This window comes from Solanum dulcamara, chromosome 10 (assembly GCF_947179165.1).
Source record: "Solanum dulcamara chromosome 10, daSolDulc1.2, whole genome shotgun sequence".
NCBI lineage: Eukaryota > Viridiplantae > Streptophyta > Magnoliopsida > Solanales > Solanaceae > Solanum > Solanum dulcamara.
The window spans coordinates 13709811-13731881 of record NC_077246.1 but is presented as its reverse complement, the minus strand read 5'-3'; the positions used below and the strand labels follow the sequence as shown (position 1 = coordinate 13731881).

At 37.4% G+C, this 22071-nt stretch overlaps 2 protein-coding genes across 6 annotated transcripts; one reads left to right on the top strand and one right to left on the bottom strand.

Moving 5' to 3' along the window:
• Positions 1-4479: 4479 nt before the first annotated feature.
• Positions 4480-7915, top strand: LOC129904953 (heat shock cognate protein 80-like). The gene is made up of 3 exons (XM_055980361.1): positions 4480-4753; positions 5557-5698; positions 5800-7915. Exons 1-3 carry the CDS (start codon positions 4631-4633, stop codon positions 7632-7634), a joined length of 2100 nt encoding a protein of 699 aa, XP_055836336.1. The 5' UTR covers positions 4480-4630; the 3' UTR covers positions 7635-7915.
• A 1669-nt stretch (positions 7916-9584) lies between these two features.
• Positions 9585-21163, bottom strand: LOC129870441 (calcineurin B-like protein 3). Of its 5 annotated transcripts, none has more exons than XM_055945236.1 (11): positions 21076-21162; positions 20776-20842; positions 18876-18956; positions 18621-18769; positions 18184-18266; positions 17958-18017; positions 17531-17639; positions 17405-17457; positions 17102-17182; positions 9959-10071; positions 9585-9857 (listed from the first exon to the last, which is right to left on the bottom strand). In XM_055945236.1, exons 4-11 carry the CDS (start codon positions 18736-18738, stop codon positions 9800-9802), a joined length of 675 nt encoding a protein of 224 aa, XP_055801211.1. In that variant the 5' UTR covers positions 18739-18769; positions 18876-18956; positions 20776-20842; positions 21076-21162; the 3' UTR covers positions 9585-9799. The 5 variants fall into 5 exon arrangements, with proteins under 5 accessions (XP_055801211.1, XP_055801212.1, XP_055801213.1 ...); XM_055945237.1 differs by lacking the exon at positions 21076-21162 and adding an exon at positions 20967-21060; XM_055945238.1 differs by lacking the exon at positions 20776-20842 and having other exon boundaries at positions 21076-21142.
• Positions 21164-22071: the final 908 nt, after the last annotated feature.

Sequence of the window (22071 nt, the reverse complement as noted above, 5' to 3'; positions counted from 1 at the left end):
ATACTCCTTGCATTCCAGCAAATTGTACTAATCATCAAAGTTTGTGGGATTTAGACCTTGTGTTGATGTTGCTTTTGAAAGCAACATTATCAGAACTGTTGATGGTACTTTTCTTATTCTTCTTCTTTGTTTGTTTACTTGTTGGAGATGGATCATTTTCCTCATTGACCTGCTGCTTTTCCTTCTGCAACAAAACTTCCATAGTGGTTCTAAAGGCTTTTATTTGATCTTCCGGGTTTATTTCCTCCCTTTGGTCAGGATCATCCTCATCTTCAGAATGAGTGACCCTGTACTCATCAGTTAAATCTTCTGAGATGTTTCCTTTTCTAAGTGCACACTTCTCATTAGATGTATCTTGAATTTGTAGAGGGGTCACATGTATGCCTGCTTGTTCTGGCACTAGAACATAGATCTCACTTGGTTGTCCAGATTTCATGTCCTGAACAAATTTCTTTTTAATAGCATCCCTCTTCTTTTTACTCAAAGATAGAGTACTTTTATTGTTCAGAAGCTGAGCTACTGCACCCTGGTTTTGTTCACTGCTCTTTGGAGATTTAGCATCTTCCTTATCAGTCACATTAATCTGGAGCATGTCCTCAGAGATCTGTTGAACATCCTCTTGTTGAACCTGCCTGTTGGACTTTATGGCTGCTGCAAAAGTGGTTGCAGAGGTTGTATAGTCTCTCCTATGGTCTACCAATAGATGTTCCCTCCCCCTGGGTTCCCCTTCCTGCAGATTAGTGAGTTTCTCCTGTATTCCCCCAACCTCACCTCCACAGACTTCTTCAGCCACAACAGCAAAATTATTTAAGACATTAAAAGTATTGGGGGGGCCATGGTGGTGTGGGAGCATTGAGTCAATACCTGTGATGGCATTGTTGCATTCCACATTAAGCAAATCAGTATTAGGATCAGATCTGGTAGTATCTGTAGGTTTGCTTGCTTTCTTCACATGTAGTACCTGCTGCATGGGATTATGGGGACTGGGATTCACTATTGTATGGGGATGGGGGGGTTGGCTCTGGACTCCAGAGTCAACATTACAAGTTTGGATATTAGAAGTATTAGAGTTAGCGTTAATAATCATACCTGCCTGTTGCTGATTTCTTACTTGATGGTTGTTGTTGGTCTTGTGTTGGAGAGGTACAGAACTTTCCCCTTGTAGCATGAGGCTTTGTGTTTTATTCTTTTGTGTTTGTTGTTGGTGGTGGTGTCCATCTTTCTTGCCTTTCCTCTTTTGAGTTTGCCACCCTGCATGTTCTTGATTTCTCTATTCAGCTTCAGCCCTGTTAGTGTTTTGTTGTTCCTTAATGTGTTGGTCTTCTTGGTGCTGTGTTTCCTTGTGTTGATCCGTAGCCTGTTACTGAGCCTTTCTCTTATCAGTGATGTTCTTGTTGGTGTTCCTGACCTCTTCGTCTTGATCATTCTTTTTCTTATTATCTTCATCTCTTTTTTTAACATTACAAACATGTATGGTGTGCCCTTGATGTTTACAGTAAGGACAGTAATCTGGCACTCCCTCATATTGAATGGGTTGCCACCTGCCATCTCCATTTTCATCTTCATCAAAGCCCATCCAAATGTGTTGGGGTCTCTGTTTGGTTAGATCAATTTGAATTTTGACTTTGGCTACACTACCTCTTGTTTTCTTGTAAGTTGCCAAGTCCAAGAATAATGCCTTTCCAATTGGAGACAGTAGAGGGGTTACCACTTTAAGCCTATAGCAGTGCCATGGCAGTTCAGGTAAGATAGCCCATATAGGAACCAGAGGTGTTTCTTCTTCAGGCTTGAAGGTGGGAGTCCATAGTTGGAGTCTCATAAGCTGCCCATTTATATACATTTTTCCTTTGGACCATACAGTAAAGTGGTCATACTCATTGTCCAAGTCTATGTAAAGATGTCTAGAGTTAAAATGTGTAAGTTTCACTCCTCCTCTGAGTTCTGTTTGAAGGATGAATTCCTTTCTAATGATTTCCATTTTGGGCATGGTGTTGGTGAATTTACCTACTAATGTATACTTACAGTCAGTGGCTAGGTTTACCATGAAATCTTCTTTTGTAAAAACCACAGCAGGATATCCCTGTTTTGTAGTAATTTTAGGAGGGGTAATATCAATATCATCATTTTTTCTTTCCTCTTGGGCTCTCAATTTAGTAGCTAAAGTGTGAGGGATGACAGGGTTAGGAGGGGTGGTTATATTGGTATTAGGAGGCTTATTTTGAGAGACACTCAGGTTAGGATTTATGTGGTTAGGCTTGTTTCTAATGATAGCAGTAGCTGGGTTATTGAAGTTATGCCTTTCAAAGTTATTTGACACTCTCATAGGATTACTATTAGGGATATAAGGTCTTTGTACTGGTTGCAGATTCACATTGTGTCCCTCACTCAAATGTGTTGGTTGTTTTTGCACATTTCCAATAGCAGTATTCCCTTTTGCATTGTGTTTATCCACATGACCAACATATTGAACTGGAGGAGCTACTGTAGGACTACTGTTGCATTGCTGATCAGCACCTCCTTTTGGGACATGATCATGATCCTCAATGCATTCCAATGTATGCACTTTACCCCTTTTCTGCTGGTATTGGTCATGAACCAACACACCATCCACTGTTTTAGCTTGAACATTCATGTTACAGTGTTCTTCCTCTTGAAGAGTGTCTCGACGACATTTTGAATTTGAGCTTTTTGGCACTGATTCGAGGTACCCTTGATAGCTTGGAAGCTGTATAACACGTTGATGAACCTTTTGGCATTGGTCGCCAGTCAATTGAATCGCCGGAGCTCCGGCACCACCACAATCGTCTTGACGACTTTTTGAATTTGAGCAATTTGGGGACGATTCGAAGTTCCCTACCTGGATAGGATGATGCGCACCCCCATTGTGGTTCTTTTGGGGTTGATTTTGTGCCAGAAAATTCATCGGAGCTCCAGCGAGAAATGTACTGTCAGTGTTCTTGTAGATATTCGAAGCTTTTGGTGAGGACCTGAGATGGTGCTCATGGGTGGGAAGATGCACAGCATCTTGTTGAAAATGTTGGCATTCATCTTGTTCGATTTGGGTCACTGGAGCTCCGGCGCCGCCATCACTCTGTTCGCCGGCAATGGTTCCTCCGTCAAAACTTATACCCAAAGATTCATCTTGGCATGGAGAGCAAACCCCTGCTACTGCGCCATCACGAACGAAGCTGGAATCTGCTCGAATTTGAAGGAGCAATTCCTGTGTGTGTGCAGCGATGCTTGAAGAAATCTTCTGCTGAGTGCTGGTCATATATTCGAGAGAGTTCACCTGGTGGGGTGTATTTGTATCATTGAATCGCCCCTTTTTGCATTGGTTTCCACCTGAGAATGTCGCCTGAGCTCCGGCAACCTCGCCGGTAACATCGTCCCCGATGATTTCATCGTCCATTTGGGTTAAAATTTTGGTGGTAGGATCGCCATTAGGTGGGGAACAAACTCCAGAGGGTCCGCTGTCTCGAATGTCGCCGGAACCCCTTCGAATATGAAGGCGCAATTCCGGCGACTCTGCGATGTCTCTATCAGGAGTCTCCTGTTCAGTGCTCTCAAAAGGTGCGATGGTTTGTTCCAATTTTTGGATTGTATGTAGTCCAAAAGATAAGGATTCATCTACCACAGCTTTTGATAGTCGAATCAACCCATGTTTCTGAAAATTGATGATTTTGTGTGCAATTCTCAGCTCCTCTTCAGAGACAGTGATTGCATCAGTGTTTTGTTGACCGATCCATTGTCGTTGATTCAAACCAGCTTCACTTGAAATTGCAGTGTTATTTTGCAGATTCAGAGTGTCATTAGCCGGATGAAGGGGTGGTGTTTGATGATCTATATTCGGCGGCCAAGGGAGCTTCACCGGCGGCGGTGAAGCCATTCAGAACTGACCGGAGCTGATGAACAGTATGAAAATAGAGAGATGAGATGACCGTTAGCTAGAGAGAGAAATTCCGCCTTGTGATTGATATTTTGGTTGTCTTAGGTGTTTTGGAAAATTTAAAGAAGCAAATAAATAATTAAATTAAAGCGACGACATTTTTTTTTAAAAGAGCATAGCAATTTTTCTTTAAAAAAGCAAATGGCTTTGCTTTGCACAGCCGAGTGGCCATTGACCATTTTTTTTATAAGATAAAAAGATATGGCTATTTGTTTTTTGAAAATAAAAAATCCGAATTGCCACTACCTTAACAAGAACTAACAATAAGTTAATCAATTAAGGACATTAAATGACCCACATTTGTCATGACAACTGACAAGGGCTTAAAATGACCCAATTATTTTACAAGGACAAAAGTGCCCCTCCTTCATGGAATAGCCTAGGGCAATTTTGACTTTTCCCATAGAAAGAATTAAAAGAGTGTCGGAACGAGTGGTCCACAAAAGGCGAAAGATATAAAATACCGGCCCCTCATGTGAAAAAATTAAAATTTGAAAACTTGAAGGGGAGGAAATCATGCTAAAAAAAGCCACATAGAAGGATCTAGAAACCCTAACAAACCCTACTATATAAATTCGCTACTCTCCCCTGCAATTTCTGTATCTCGTTCGTTCTCTTTCATCTCACTCTTACGAATTTCTCCTCTTTTTGCTTTTGCCTACAATTGTAGATCACAAAGAAAAAATGGCGGAGGCAGAGACGTTTGCTTTCCAAGCCGAGATCAACCAGCTTTTGAGTCTTATCATCAACACTTTCTACAGCAACAAAGAGATCTTTCTCCGGGAACTCATTAGTAACTCTTCTGATGTGAGTATTTTTTCATACACACGGACATTATGTGCCTTATTTGTATTTGTAGTTTTAAATGTGTTTCCGATGTTTGGTATGTGATTTGGTGTCAGTTTGTTGTTGTAAAATTATGAGTTTAGTGGTTGTAGCTTGACGTACTGATGAGTTTGTTTCAACATACTGGACGTTTTCTGGTTAAGGCATGAGCTTTTGTTATTTTGATTACATGCCTTGGTTTGTTATGGGATAGATGCTGAAAATGTACCGTAATTGTTGTTATTCCTGATGTTTGAACCTGCAGATTGTCGTCTCTTATGTATATATCATTGGTAATTTCAATCGATTTGGTGGATGATTATGCCTCGTGCAAAACGCTAGAAATATGTTATTGTCATGGAGAAGTTATGCAAGAATTAACTGAGGAACATAACGCATTGTTGGTTAATTTTGAGAATGGGAGTTATGATACTTGCATATTAAGGAGAATTTCTTAATTAAAGAAGCACTTTTGTTGTACCAGGCTTTATGTTCTGAGTTTTTGGTTAAATTTAAGCCGTTTCCTCAGTAGTATTGTGGGTTTCGCATGAACCCTACCAGTCTATTCAATAACCCAAAATTGTCAATGAGTTCAAGTTTAACATAATCCTTTAGTGTCATTTGCTCAATGATATCAGTCAGTAAAATCCAGTTATGGTCCCAAAATCAGTCTTGGAGATTCTTTGGAACTTGTAACAAGTTGTGGTTGTCTTCATGTCATTTGTATTATCATCAGATATTTCAGGTAATGAAGCATCTAATTATTATTTGGGTATAAATTGCAGGCACTGGACAAGATCCGTTTTGAGAGTTTGACTGACAAGAGCAAGCTAGATGCTCAACCTGAACTTTTCATCCACATCATCCCCGACAAGACCAACAATACCCTCACTATCATTGACAGTGGTGTTGGTATGACAAAGGCTGGTAAGTTAGTATACCCTGTGGGAGCTTTGCTACTTTTACTTGATACTCATCTTCTCTAATTTGACTGCTAAATTCTAATCTTATTTGTTTCATTTTTGCAGATCTGGTGAACAACCTTGGTACAATTGCTAGGTCCGGCACCAAGGAATTTATGGAGGCTATTGCTGCTGGTGCTGATGTAAGCATGATTGGGCAATTTGGTGTTGGTTTCTACTCTGCTTACTTGGTCGCTGAAAGGGTGGTTGTGACCACAAAGCACAATGATGATGAACAATATGTTTGGGAATCTCAAGCTGGTGGTTCATTCACTGTTACAAGAGATACATCTGGTGAGAACCTTGGCAGGGGTACCAAAATTACCCTTTTCCTCAAGGAGGACCAACTTGAATACCTTGAAGAGCGAAGGCTCAAAGACCTGATTAAGAAGCATTCTGAGTTCATAAGCTATCCAATCTCTTTGTGGGTTGAGAAGACCATAGAAAAGGAAATCTCTGATGATGAGGAGGAAGAGGAGAAGAAAGATGAGGAAGGAAAGGTAGAGGAGGTTGATGAAGAAAAGGAGAAGGAAGAGAAGAAAAAGAAGAAAATTAAGGAAGTCTCTAATGAGTGGTCATTGGTGAATAAGCAGAAGCCTATATGGATGAGGAAGCCTGAGGAGATCACAAAGGAGGAGTATGCTGCATTCTACAAGAGCCTCACAAATGATTGGGAAGAGCATTTGGCTGTGAAGCACTTCTCTGTTGAGGGTCAGCTGGAATTTAAGGCGGTCCTTTTTATTCCAAAGAGGGCTCCTTTTGACCTCTTTGACACCAAGAAGAAGCCCAACAATATCAAGCTGTATGTTCGCCGCGTGTTCATCATGGATAACTGTGAAGAATTGATTCCTGAATATTTGAGCTTTGTGAAGGGTATTGTGGATTCTGAAGACCTTCCCCTCAACATCTCTAGAGAGATGTTGCAGCAGAATAAGATCCTGAAGGTTATTCGCAAAAACTTGGTAAAGAAATGCATTGAGCTTTTCTTTGAAATTGCTGAAAACAAGGAAGACTATGACAAGTTCTATGAGGCCTTCTCAAAGAACCTCAAGCTTGGTATCCATGAAGATTCACAGAACAGGTCTAAGTTTGCTGAGCTGCTGAGATATCACTCCACGAAGAGTGGTGATGAGATGACCAGCTTGAAAGACTATGTAACTAGGATGAAAGAAGGCCAGAATGATATTTACTACATTACTGGTGAGAGCAAGAAGGCTGTTGAGAACTCACCCTTCCTTGAGAAGCTGAAGAAGAAGGGTTATGAGGTTCTTTACATGGTCGATGCTATTGATGAGTATTCAATTGGTCAATTGAAGGAATTTGAAGGTAAGAAGCTTGTTTCTGCTACCAAGGAAGGCCTCAAGCTTGAAGAGACTGAAGATGAGAAGAAAAAGCATGAAGAGCTAAAGGAGAAGTTTGAGGGCCTGTGCAAGGTGATTAAGAATGTTCTAGGTGACAAGGTTGAGAAAGTAGTTGTCTCTGACCGTGTTGTGGATTCTCCTTGCTGCTTGGTTACTGGAGAATATGGTTGGACTGCCAACATGGAGAGAATTATGAAGGCACAAGCTCTCAGGGACTCTAGCATGGCTGGATACATGTCTAGCAAGAAGACCATGGAGATCAATCCTGAGAATGCCATCATGGATGAGCTCAGGAAGAGAGCTGATGTCGACAAGAACGACAAGTCTGTCAAGGATTTGGTTCTATTGTTGTTTGAGACTGCTCTTCTCACATCAGGTTTCAGCCTTGATGAGCCAAACACGTTTGGCAACAGAATTCACAGGATGCTGAAACTTGGTCTTAGTATTGATGAGGACAGTGGAGATGCTGAAGCTGACATGCCACCATTGGAGGATCCTGAAGCTGATGCTGAGGGCAGCAAGATGGAGGAAGTTGACTAAATCCAAGACACCAGTGTTTTGTCTCGATTATCATGGAGCCCTTTAACCTCTGTAGTTTTTTGGTTTTAACTCAGCTCCACCAGCAGGACATGATATGATTAAGTTTTTTGTGTTATTTTTACTGCAATGTAGGGTATTATTCCTTGGCTCATTTTGTTATGACGTTTTTTGTGACGATAGATTCTTTACTTTGCCTAATTGCTTTTTGCATCTTTCTATGGTTGAGTTGTCTGTGCTTTGTAGGATTGAACGTGACAAAGTGAGGTCTCTATATTCCTGAAGATTGCTTTCGTTTTCTTCTCGCTGTCAATTATTGGATTTGACCCTACTTGATAACTCTTGTTTGCACTGATATGGATGTTTCCTATTTTAAGTAGCAAAGTCTAGGACCTTCTTTGTAGAAGATTGAGTGAAAACCCTGGGCAAGAATTGAGATGCTTAAATTGCTCTCTTCTATTTGGCAAGGTTGAGGGGCGAACCAGAGTTACTCCCTTACCCTTCTCTCATCAAAGGAAAATTTGTTGCCACTTTTCAGAGTTTAGGCGTTGCAGTGCTTATTATTAGTGAGAGATATTCCTCTTGCAGTATTTCAAGTGTGGGGTTAATGTAAATTCTTATGTTCTCTTTAGCTGTGTAAAGGTCATTTTTATGATGTTTTCCATTTTATGTTGCATCAAAAAGGAGAAAAAAGAGTTATTTTGCATCATTTGTTAAATAAGAAAGAAAAAGAAAAAGCTTGCACCACAGTTGAATATATCAACCAAGTGTTCCATCACTGAAATGTGTATTCATAGAGCAACATGCACAGTCGGGACTCATGCACTCGTTTCAAACTTGCTTGCAGTAGAGGCGTCGTTGGCGTTTGTTTCAAAAGAAAGCTCATATTTTTGCAGAAACTTAGAAACTACTTTTGAATAGTCTAAAACTTAAGACTTCTAGGTATGTTGTTGAAAAGCAATTTTTCGAAAAATTGATTTTTGTGTTTTGGCCAATACTAAAAATTATTGAGGCAAACGCTAGGCTTTTCATAAAGGGGGAGGGACTGCCATCAAGGAATTTCTTAAGGCATGAAACGTACGTATGAGAGTTCCTACAAGCTTAGGAACACAAGACACATAATAACCACAAAGCTGCTTGAACTCATATCTTCCGGCTTGTGAATTGTCAGTGGCCTTAACACAGGTTTGTGATCTACATGTGACGTAATAGATTAGTACTAAAACGGACAATTCTAATGGAACTTTCGAGTGATGTCTAAGGGAGTGAGCAGTGGAGTTGAGAGGTCTTCTGACATGGACAGCTTGAGGTCAGTGTACAATTGCTGGATTCTGAAGTGCGAAGAACAGGTAGGGACTGGGGGGAGGTAGTGTTTACTGTTATAGGAACCCTATTTTAGAAGAGAAAAATACACATCATGTAGCTCATAAACAAGAATATCAGGTAAAATCAACTACCTCTATAACACGAAATTGTCAAACACAAATCATAACAGCATTTGAAGATGAGATATACAAATATAAGAACTCTATTGTTATCAGTTATACCAACAATTAGAAGTGAATGGCTGGTTGGCAGTCACAAAAATTAAGATGCTATAGATTTTAAGACTGTATAAGCATAATTTGTATACACTGAAAAGTTGACTATGCCAAAATTTATCTCAATTTTGTGTGTTTGTAGATATGACAGTTTCACTACAATTCATAATTCAATTAATCCATCAAAGTAATTAATGCCCGTAATGGGAAGTTGCGCTGATCTACGTTATTATAAATTTGGTAGCTGTACAGTAATAATTATAGGACCACTTAGCCTAAATTATACCACTAGGTGATTTTTTTTCTCATAAAAAATAAATAACAATACCTGCACAAACCTAAAGACCTAACAAATTTTTATCTTACTGAAGCCGGCGGACTGTGAACCAATTACAAGCATAGATAACATAGCTGAATGGGAAATCAGACATTTATTACTACGGCAACAAAATAGAGAACAACAACACTCAAAATGAATAACAAATCAAGAAAATATTGAAATTTTGAACCGGGTAAAAATAAGAGCATGAACAGTATCCAGAAAACTGGCTAAGTTGCACAAACAAAACATGAAAAAAAAAGATGTAAATGTAGCTCTCTAAACAACTCCAGCCTGTGCACCCCAAATTAGGTATCTTCAACCCTAGAATGAAAGACAAAGCTCGGGAATGTAGTTGTAATGTCCCTGTTTAAATGAGCCGATGAATGACATGAACATAGTATGGATAATATCACAGTTTGAAAATATGATAATGGAGTAATGTCATGTTTCTAAATGCCACTCACTTGAGATATTGGAGGGTCATGTTCTTCAAAAGTGAAGGATGTTGCAAGACCAAATTTCTCCATTCCTCCTTGTCAATCTTTCCATCATGTTTAGTATCAGCTTCTTCAAAAGTCTGACGAAGAAGAGAAACATTAGTTAAACAGTAAAATTCATGAGAAACCTCTACTACCGGAATAAAAATATTGGAGCCAGAAGAATGAACCAGAAATAAATATGATAACCCTCCAGATCCATTTGGATATTATATAATTCAGTTTTGACCAAAACACAACTCAAATAAATGAGCAAATCCCAACCACACTGCAGATAGTTCCATGTCACTTTTTTTTTTGTGTGTGTTATAAGTAATATTTCATAGATATGCACCAAGAAAGTGCTAAAAGGACCTTGATTCACATAGATTTGAAAGAACTCAAGAAGTGCACAAAAATATTTACATCACATTTGTATTTTTAAAATTAGGTGTCATTTGGTTGCAAAATAGGAAGAAATAATCCCCATATTGAATCTAGCATTGTTTAAACAAATATTTCATAGATATGCACCAAGAAGGTGCTAAAAGGACCTTGATTCACATAGATTTGAAAGAACTCAAGAAGTGCACAAAAATATTTACATCACATTTGTATTTTTAAAATTAGGTGTCATTTGGTTGCAAAATAGGAAGAAATAATCCCCATATTGAATCTAGCATTGTTTAAACAAATATTTCATAGATATGCACCAAGAAGGTGCTAAAAGGACCTTGATTCACATAGATTTGAAAGAATTCAAGAAGTGCACAAAAATATTTACATCACATTTGTATTTTTAAAATTAGGTGTCATTTGGTTGCAAAATAGGAAGAAATAATCCCCATATCGAATCTAGCATTGTTTAAACAATGGTTCATGTTTTTTTCTTTTTTGCCTAAGTAATACATATTTAAGTTATGCAGGTATCTATGTATAATTTATGCAAAGATAGCACACTGAATAAGAATGCGAGTAATAATAATACATCAATTAAAAATACTAAGCAGAAATGACCTTTCATATAGCAAAGAATATTTATTTTGTTAGAAAACAAATATTTCAAATTTTACTATATATTAGTTTTTAATACAACAAATCAAATGTCTAATAATAAATAATCCCTACATTACAGTCCTTGCATAGTTGCATTAGAATAATCCCTCTATTACAATCCCTACAAAACTTGCTTCCAAACCAAATGACCCCTATATTTATATAAGCACATGACAATGCTGTATTATTTATCCATTTCTTAGTCTTTAGGGAGCCAAAGATTGACTTTACTAAACTAATAAATAAGGTTCGCGCTAGGCGCTTACCTTTTTTTGGCTGTAGGGTTGGGCTGGCTTGCAAGGTGAGACTGATAGAAAGAAGGACGGGAGCAAAGGACAACTTACTGTACTTTCTGTCTATGCCTGCACTCTTCATAATATCCTCTAGAAATGAGGGTGTCACACGGTGCACCCAAAATGCATTCAGGAAGATAAACCACACTTCCCAGGCTTATTTGCAGAGAAGAAATACGTAGCCGGCAGATCTGCGCTTCATATAAGTAACCCTTGAGCTGATATTGAAACCTCCCTTTTGCAAGATCTTACATATCTTTTACATTCGACTTTCTGCTTAATATAGTATTTTAGGACTTAATTGAAAATTCATCATTCTTAGCACCATTCCAGATTAAGCATATCATGTTTAAGTGGGGTTCTTATCTCCTTCAGTTTTCCTCAGTTATTGTGCTTTTTTCTCAATCTCACATTCAAAGAATTTCCCCTAAAGTTTAGCTTCCCCTCATTCATTTGTCTGCATTCAGCAATTAATGCAAGTATGCAACAACAACATACCCAGTGCATTCAGCAATTAATGCCTCCTGATTAAATACAGTACTGTGAAAATCAGGAAAGGTTTGCTTCAGACAAATCTGATCTATCCAAGGATCTGTTCATAGTTTTCCTTCAATCCCTAACAGTCATTTGTACCGTTTTAATGAATTCTTCTTTTTAATGACCAAGAAATTTATTTGGGCCCAACCCTTAGAACCTACCACAACCTTCAAAATTCAGAGATAATGAGTCTTCCCCTCTAATCTTTTCCACTTTAATATCAGGTTTAATTTGCATGAACATGGCTTGAACTGTGACCTAGGTCACAAGTCCATCAACCTTTACCACTTGAACTAAACCCTGGGGGATTTATAGAACTCTTAATAACTGCTTATCCATCGCCAAATAGACATTCAATGGGATCTTGCTATTTGCTCTGCAGATGACATATTTTTGATTGACGAGACACGCAGTGGAGTTAACGATAGGCTGAAGATTTGGAGACAAACCCTGGAGTCTAAAAAGTTCAAGTTGAGCATGATTAAGAAAAAATACTTGGAATGCAAGTTTAGTGACGTAACCCACATGGCAAACGTGGAAGTAAGAATTGATACATAAATCATCTCCAAGAAAGGAAGTTTCAAGTCTCTGGGACCAACCCAGGAAATAGGGAGATTGGCGATAATGTTACACATCGTATTGATACAGAGTGGATGAAATGGAGACATGCATTTGATGTCTTGTGTGATAAGAATGTGCCACCAAGCCTTAAAGGTAAGTTTAATAAAGTGGTGGTCAAACCAATTATGTTGTATGGGGCGAAGTATTGGCTAGTCAAAAGCTTGCACATCCAGAATATGAGAGTAACATAAATAAGGATGTTGAGATAGATGTGTGGGCATACTAGGACAGATAGAAACGACAACTACTTCACTTTACTCGAGCTAATGAGGCTTGATGCCGAGAATAGAAGAAAATCTGATTTACCAATAGGCGAAGAAGCAATATACATTTCAAATATCTACAATTATCTTCTCACCTCATTTAGTCTTGATGGTAGATAGTTCAATGTAAGCTCTATTGCTAGTAGTTTGAGGGAGACTTCGAAAGCTTTGCTTTGATTCAATAGGTAATAGAGAGAAAAGATAAGTGCATCATCACTATACTCAAAATGAGACTGCAGTTGTTACCCGGATCTAAGGTAAAAAGCTATTAGGTACAAGGCATAAGTGGTCTCCGTATTTGACAAGAAGAGGGAGGCGAAACTGAGATAGCTCGAGCATGTGATGAGAAGATGCAGAGATGCCCTAATAAGGAGGTATGAAAGGTTGGCTATAGCATGTATAAGAAGAGGTAGAGGTAGCCCGAAGAAGTCTGGGGAAAGAACATTAGATGGGACATGACACACTTGCAGCTAACCCGAGGACATGACCATATATAGAAATATATAGAAGTCGAGAATTATCATAGAATGTTAGTAGATAGTCGAGCATTGTCTAGTTCCCTTATCAGTATTATTTTTATTACTCTCCTACTATCTTATTCTTTGACTTTACTATTACATGTAGTTTTCTTGCTTCAATAATCATATTATTTGTTGTTGTTACTTGCTAATTTTTTAATTGTTTTCAACATGGTTTCTTCGCTATTGCTTGATGGGCATATGTTTTACTTGAGCCGATGGTCTATCGAAAACAACCCCTCTACCTTTACAAGGTAGGGAGTAAGGTTGTGTATACATCACCATCCCCAAACCCCACTTGTGGAATTACACTAGGTATGCTGTTGCAGTGTCTAGCTATTCCAAACTTGTTATGGTTACTCCTTCATTAAACTTTTTCATTGCTGAATCTACATAGCCAGTTTAGAAGAAGGCACTTCATTATGCAGTTCCGAAATTTTATCTCCCAAATCGTTCGTATTTTAGACATCATTATTGTGGTCCACTTTATCAGGTATAATTTGTGCCTTCCCATAGAAAATCTTTCTTAATTTGTCTAGTAGCTTTGCTACTTTTGCAGGGATTGGGTGCAAAAGTAGATAATATGTGAGGATCTCATCAAGAACACAATCAATAAATGCTAGTTTACTACCCGTCGAAAAGTATCACTTATTATTGGTGACCAACCTCCTTTCACATTTACTTAATGTAATAACCCAATATTATTTATATAAATATAATTTATGAGATAGAGAATTAATTAAGTGGTCAGTGGACCTAATTTACTATTACACTTGTTAGTTGGGTATGAAGTAATTTGGACAATAAATAATGGTGAAAAAGCGGGCTAGGCCCACATCTTCCCTTACTGGCCACATATAAGCACGAGTGGAGAGAGAGTAAAAGAGGACTTAGTTCATTGACTAATGCATAGAGAGGGAGGCTTTCGAAGCAGCCAACAGAACAGGAAATACAATTGCTGCCATTTTAATTTGGTTAACTTATCATTTGTGGGGACCTATTGTGGAGAAATCCAAGTATCAGGTATATATAATTACCTATTTTTTATCCAACAATAATGTATTTAATTGGATTGAAATGATATAGTTATCTTTATGTCTTTGAGAATAAATGATTAAGGTAATGATTGAACTTATAAAATTGGATATTAAATCGAGAACTTTGTATCATAGTTTAGGCTTTAGCGTCTTGTGACTTAAGGAATGTTTTCCACCATATTTAAAAAACAGGAAGCCATAGTGGTATTTTAGGAAAGTTTCCCTTCATTGGTTTCTATCTCCTATGATAGAAGAGTTTGAATTAAGATCTAATCCTTGAATATCTTCATCACACATGGTGAGAACGGGATCGTCCCCAGGAGTACTAAAGGAGGCACCACTAGTGCAGGTTATGCCTAGGTCACGTGGTTGGCTGAGAGCTTAGACTAGGACCACGACTGCTGAGTCCATTGGATGTAACCCCCCGACTGCTAGGCGAGTAGGCGTGATAGAGTAGCACAACCTGTGGTACTTGAGGTGCAGAACGTTCCCTTTCAGACTACAGTTCCTGGTCTTACCATTACTCTTAGCTGCATGTAGAAGTGAGACTATTGACGTCTTGGAGTCTTATTCTCCTCGACCAGTTGAGGTGCCAACACCACCAGCTGCTACAGAGGGGCATGCTACTATTGGTACTCAGATTCCTGTTGCTATTCATGTGGGTCAGCAGCCTATCCCAGCTGTTGAGATTGTGATTCCTATTCCTATTGTAACTCCTCAAATTGTGATACCATTAGGTGGAACAGGACCTTCTACCGCTGCTGGTGATGATCATGTGAGGAAGATGGAGTCTTCATGAAATTATTTCCTCCAGAGTTTGATAACACTACATTAACCATTACAGACCAGAAGTTGTGATAGAAGATCCTTCTTACTATGGGTATTAGAGACTCACATGGGGTAGCCTTGCAGCCTTTCTGTTATCTGGCATAGCTAAATCTCGGTAGGTTTCTTATCAGAGGGGCAGGCTAGCTGGATCTCCACTGCTCACTTAGAGCGAGTTTGTGGCCTTATTCATGGAGAAGTTCATTCCACAGAGTCAGCGTGAGGAGACGCAGCGACAGTTTGAGTAGAGAGCCATCAATGTGGCTGAGTATGATGCTAGGTTCACTGATTTGGGTCGTTGTGCACCTCATTTGGTCCCTACCGATAAGGAGAAGTGATTAGGTTTGTTGATGGCTTACGATACCATATTCGAGTTACATTGGTGGGCGAGAGTCGTAATAGTTCATATCTGGATATTGTTGATAATGAGTTGAGGCTATGCAGGCTCATGCGCATGCTGAGTGAGACAAGAAAAGGGCTCGTCATTTGGCCTCTACTAGCAGTGTCCTGTATAGATCTAGGACTAGGGGACCATCTCGTTCTCACCATCACAGATCTAGGACTAGGGGACCCTCTGGTTCTCACCATATGTGATGAAAACATTCAAGAATTCGATCTTAACTAAAACTCTATTTTAGGAGACAAAATAAAAGAATGAAGGTAAAACTTTTCTAAAATGCCTTGTAGCCTCTTGTTTATAAATATGGTCGACAACATATCCATAAACAAGACTCTACTAGGACACTGCTCCTTGACTCAGAGGACTCTAAAGGCTAAGCTCTAAACCAAGTTCTCATTACGTAAATCTCAACTTATATCCAATTCTACAAGTTCAATCATTACCTAAGACAAAGTGACAACTATGGCATTTCAATGCTATTAGATACACTATTATTGGATTGAGTGTGTGTATACACACACACACACACCTAATACTTGGATTTTTTCCACAATAGCTCTCCGGCCAAATGATAAGTTAACCAAATTGAAATGGTAGCAATTGTATTTCCTGCTGCACTGTAGCGTTGGCTGCTTGCAAAGCCCTCTCTTTCTATATATATACACCTGATACTTGGATTTTCTCCACCCAAATGATATGTTAACCAAATTGAAATGGTAGCAATTGTATTTCCCATTATAGTGCACTGTTGGCTGTTTGCAAAGCCCGCTATTTCTATGTATTAGTTAATATGTCTCATTGACCCTACGTCCTAATATGTGGGCAACAAGGAAAGATGTGTGCCTAGACCACTTCTTCACTATTATTTATTGTCCAAATTACTTCATTACCCAACTAACAAGTGTAATAGTAAATTAATCCCACTAATGGCTTGATAATTCTGCATCTCATAAGTTATATCTATATCAATAATATTTGGTCATTACATTCTCTGCCACTTAAACTCATGTTCTTCCTCGAACGGAGTAAGAAGTATACATGATGTCTCAAACAGCTGCGGGCTGCATGCCTTTGATCTCTGAAGTTACCTCGTCGTGTGGATGGTTCTTCCACAACACTTTAACCAAAGAAAGCTCTTTCGACCTCAACTTGTGAACCTGCCTCTCCAAAATGGCTGTTAAAGTCTCTTCCACCTGATCTTTTATATCAATTGCGACCAACTAACTAACCATACCATAAAAAGAAAGAATTAGCTCCTACGAAAGAATGTTTTCATGTTATGTTAGGCACTAGGAATTAGGGGTGCTTTGTTTCCTTTAGGGGGATTATCGAGACATCATCCTTGAAGAAACCACAGGGGATTGGTGGTGCTTCTTTTCCTGTAGGTCCAAGTCACCAAGAAATCATCCTTGAAAATGATAAACTCCAATGGAACTAAACTAAAAAAGATAGATAGCAAAGGAGACAACCAAGAAGCAGAAGTACTACTACATCATTGTACATGTAACCAGGAGAGCCACTCCTTCAATGCAAATGAAAGATATACTAACAGAGGTATCTAAATGTAGATTGATGAAGCACCTTATCAATTATGCTTTCAATAACATCATCTGATAGGTTCATACCAGACTCAGCAAGGGTAGCAACCACCATTTGCTTCACCTGCATAGAAACCAAACTATTATTATGTCAAGCATTCCTGGAAATGCATCAAAGGTGGAATACAATTTCCAAGATATGTTGAGTTAACCCTAACTAGAGCTGCTGAAAGTCTGAAACTAGGGCATCTTAAAAGTAGAAAAACATAGGAACAATCAAAATATTACAACAGATTTGCGTTCATAAGTGAAAGTAACTATTTCACCTTATGAGAGATAAACTTACCTCTTGCCGCTCGATGAAGCCTTGTTGCTTGAGATCGTATAGCTGAAAAGAAACTACAATAGCAATACCATTAGAAGCAGGATTACACAAAGTGACACTATTGACATAGTTAAGCAACTCGCATACACTCAATCTTATCATCAATAGGAGCATTTGGATGGAAAACAGAGAGGGCACGAGCAAACTCCTCAAAACCCAAGATTCCATTGTGCTTTGTGTCAAATAAGTCAAACACCTGCAATTAAATAAGTCAAAGTAGGAAGAAATAAAATGATAAGCTATTTATCCTTTAACCTTCGAAACAAAAATAATGTATTATACATAGTGATTAAACAAATAAAATTGATACTTAATATACTTGAATCCTTGTAGAAATAACCCATTAAAATAACTACTACTGCAACTTTAACTGTTTAGGAAATAGTAATTGTGATTTCAAAAATGATATCACTAGTTGATCTTATATGAAGAAAGCAACATCCTTCGCTCTACCTAAATTTGTAATAACCGAAGCAAAATGAAAAGATTAGTGTAGCTGGCAAGGAGAACACACCCTATCAGCAAATAAACTTTCCTTTTTGTTCGTCTTGAATAATGCCAATTGAAACTCTTCCTGCAATTTAGTAATAGGCTCAAATATCAATGCCTCTGGACACAAGATTGATTAAGAATTCATGCCAGAAACCAAAAGAAGAGTTTAACTGCTACAATACCTATATCTCAAACACAATGGTGCTAGTTCCCAAAGTTGTATACTTAACAAAGGATAAAACACAAACCTTGTTGATCAGCCCATCATCAACCACTGCACTGCTAATCTTCTTAAAGAGTTCATAAAGAGCTTCAATCTCACTGACGCTGACTGCAACAAGAATGACATTACATAGGTTTATAACATTATTTATGATAGTAGAAAGCCAATACGACTAACAATATAGATTAGAACACTCGTATCTCAAATTTGTATATTTCAACTCATTGTCCCAATACTTTTATGAATTGACAAAGTATGATATCGAAAACAACATAACAAATTATGAAAATAAAGCAAGTTTTTACTTTTAATTTAAAAGAACACAGTCTTCAAAATGCAAATACGGATTTCCAGAGGACTCCATCATAAAAGGACAAATTTGTAACCAGATAAACATTGCTTTTGGTTCATGTTTTCCAATAGCAGAAATTAAATGTTAACAGATGTGTTCCAATAGCATACAAACTGTCTCTCGTGCAAGGATCTCTGGATCTTCAAAGGCTGTTGATTGCCTGTCCAGATCACAACATTTAGACAGAGAGGCACCTAAATGCTTGATCCCCTCTAGGCACTGCAACATGATATAATTTCTGCTTCAAAACGCTCCATATCTGGTCAACCAAAAACATCAGAGTCGAGGAAGGGTGGGAAGTTTGATTGGTCAATTGTGTCAGGAGAAAACTATAGAAAATGAAAAAACAAACAAATTGAACTAACCTTTTGACCATTCTCTGTTATCGTCCTTACGTGAAGGTAAAATGCTAAAGGTTTCTGAAGATGATCAATTTCGAGCTATGTCTGACAAGAAACCCATGTCAATATACCTGTAGGTCTATGAATAACCCCTCAAAACAAACAAACAAAAAGGAAAAAGGAAAAAAACAAAGGAAGAGCCCTCTAAATCTGTCCTATTGACATGCAAGTTAAATATCTACGGACTAATGTCATCATAAAATAAAAGTTTGAGCTTACTGATCAAAAATACTAAAACAAAGAACAAAGGTTTGAGCCTAACATCAATTTGGCTCAGACTTGTTTCCTCCTGTAGCCATTGCTGTAATAAATAGAGGTAGAAATGATATCTCTAGATGAGAGTAAGAGCAGAAATGACAATTCACTTTCTTCAAAGTCGTCAAAACACTTCTTGCTATGTAATATACTCTAGTCCCAATAAGCTAAGTTGCGCGGACTCATCATATTTGCTGTCGCACCCGTGTCGACACGAGACGGGTGCGGGATACGTGTGGGATTCGGTCAACCCACATCAGATACTTTGACCAAGAGTTCATGGACAACCTACATCAGATACATTAGACGGGTGCGGGATGCGGTCAACCCACAACAGATACTTTGACCAAGATACTTTTCCTCTTGGTCAACATTCGTAGCTTCATGTTTCAAGCCAAACAAAGAGATGCTAAATATTCAAGCGGTTGTGTTCCGACTTATGGTAGACAGTAACAATGGTCTGTAAGGAGAGTTGGTTGAAGGTCTTGAATGACTTTCTCTATCTTTTCTGAGGGGAAGAATATCTTTATCTTTATAACTATATTTTTATAATATTGAATATTTTAGCCAAATCCCCGCATCTGTATCCATACTCAGATTCGTATCCCCGAATCTTAAAATTTAGTTTATGACGAATCCGACTCTCGGATTCACATCCATCTCGGACACCCGCACCCGAGTCTGAGCAACTTAGCCAATAAGCATAATATCACAAGAATATAACTTTAAGATTATTATACATGAACAATAAATGTCAGATCATAACATCATGGCGCTTTAAAAGGTAGTGATGCTGCAATGTAGGGGTAGACCCATCTAGATCCTTGTGGGTGCTCAAGCATCCATAATTTTTTATCACATTCAATATATTTGCATAATAAATCAAGAATAAAGCTACATAAAAATAGAGTGAGCACTCAGAATTGTGCAAGACGAATGTGCTAGCTGATCAAGTATGAGGTACCAGGCTACAAAAATGCTTGTGGTGCAGGATCAAATAGCTTCACACAATTATTCTCTTTAAGCTGATGCATTTCCTTTTTAATTACTGATAAATCACAAGGGCCAGTGACGCAAGGTTCGAAACTCGGTGGATAATGGGTCTACCCTCTACCCTTCTCTTCTTAAATAAGCTGATGCATTTTTTTTCCTTTTATGCTATTTATTTGCTTTCTTTTTTACTTTTACTTTTCCTTTCTGTACTTTATTTCTCAATTTCCCAACCTTCTTCCCAAAATAGAATTCTTTTTTCCCTTTTTACTTTCTTTTCCACCCAATCTCATCTTCCTCAAAAGCAAATGGAACTTTAGTCTAGTCTCACAACACAACAGAACTAATTCTTTTCCTCCTCTTAAGGAGCTCTTCCCGGTGAGCACCCATGACTTAAAAATCCTGGCTGCTCCCCAATGCAGAAACTTAACAATGATACCTTGCCTCAAAGAAAAGACAAAAGACATTAAAGAAACTCGACAACACCACATCTTATATCAATTTGTCAACCAATTCTCTGAGAAACGAAGGGAAAATTGTATATCTTTCCTTAATGTAATTAGTACAACTTAAGATGGATAGGAGCTCAAGTGAAATTCCTCCAAATCGCATTTCTTACCTTATCACAATTCCTTAAACTTCACTATGCACTCAACTTCCCAAAGGTGCAATAGATTACAAGCAGCCTGTTAACATCAAAAAATTTAACACTAAATGTCTTCGACAACTTAGCCAAACAATGAACTAATTAAATCATCATAAGGGAAAAATTTAGATATATAAAACCCAGAATTGAAGAAATAATCAAACCATAGATTAGCAAACGGATCTAATAATCCATTAATGCATCAGAATTTGAATTCTGTATGACTAATAAAATCGCGTTTTGTAGATGCGGCAAGGAGAAAAATATATTTACCTGGAGAGAGCAGTGAATCATCAAGATGAATAAGAGGAGAAGCGACTAAATTATGATGAATTTGACGCTGAGCAATACAAAATATGGGCCACTCCTCTTTTTTTTTTTTTTTTCACATTTGTTTATGCATACGTAATAATAATAAATATGTTAATTTCCAAAAAGTTATTAGTTTTTTAAAAAATATAGTCATATTTTTATTTACACAAAAAATAATCAAAAATAGGCCATGGGCTGAATATTATAGGACTTAATTCGGCCCAAGACCACTAGGCCTTTATTGCTTTCTTTCTTTTTCTTGTATAATATTAAATAAAAAATATTATTAGTCATACAGAATTCAAAAACTTTTTTCAACTTAAAAGGATATTTATATCCTTTTAAAAAAAAAACTTTTTTCATGGAGTTTTTTTCATCTATCAATATTGTATAAATTGTGTAAAAACATGTATATATATAATATACAAACAATTATGTAGTGTATATGTAATGTATCGATTTTTTCTAAATATTTATGTAATGTATCAATATTTTATAAATAGTTATGTAGTGTATATGTAACGTATCGATATTGTATAAATAGTTATGTAGTGTATATGTAATGTATCGATATTGTATAAATATTGTATAAAAATATATATATGATGTATAAATATTATGTAGTGTATATGTAATATATTGATATTGTATAAATGTGTATAATAATGTATCGGTATTATATAAATAATTATGTAATGTATCGATATTTATTTGATTATCATGCATTCTCACCTTAATAAATAAAAGAATAAGCAAAAAAATAAAACGACGTAAATATTTATTTTTTCCACAAAAGAAGTGAAACAATTATAAAAGAAAAAAATAAAAAGGAGCAAAATAAATTAATTAATTAAATCAATGATTTATTTTTTTTAAAATAGCACAACATTTTTTTTAAAAAAAAAATAATGGGCCTTGCACAGCCGAGTGACCCATTAGCCATTTTTTTGGTAAGAG

Excerpts from the sequence above, each read along its gene's own strand:
- LOC129870441 (XM_055945236.1), bottom strand. The coding sequence starts at position 18,738 with ATGTTGCAGTGCCTAGAGGGGATCAAGCATTTAGGTGCCTCTCTGTCT. Across the intron at positions 17,458-17,530 it reads TATTGATGATAAGATTGAGT|TTTCTTTTCAGCTATACGAT; the intron begins GTATGCGAGTTG and ends TTGCTATTGTAG. Across the intron at positions 10,072-17,101 it reads TTGAAAGCATAATTGATAAG|ACTTTTGAAGAAGCTGATAC; the intron begins GTGCTTCATCAA and ends CTTCTTCGTCAG.
- LOC129904953 (XM_055980361.1), top strand. The coding sequence starts at position 4,631 with ATGGCGGAGGCAGAGACGTTTGCTTTCCAAGCCGAGATCAACCAGCTT. Across the intron at positions 4,754-5,556 it reads TCATTAGTAACTCTTCTGAT|GCACTGGACAAGATCCGTTT; the intron begins GTGAGTATTTTT and ends TATAAATTGCAG. Across the intron at positions 5,699-5,799 it reads TGTTGGTATGACAAAGGCTG|ATCTGGTGAACAACCTTGGT; the intron begins GTAAGTTAGTAT and ends TCATTTTTGCAG.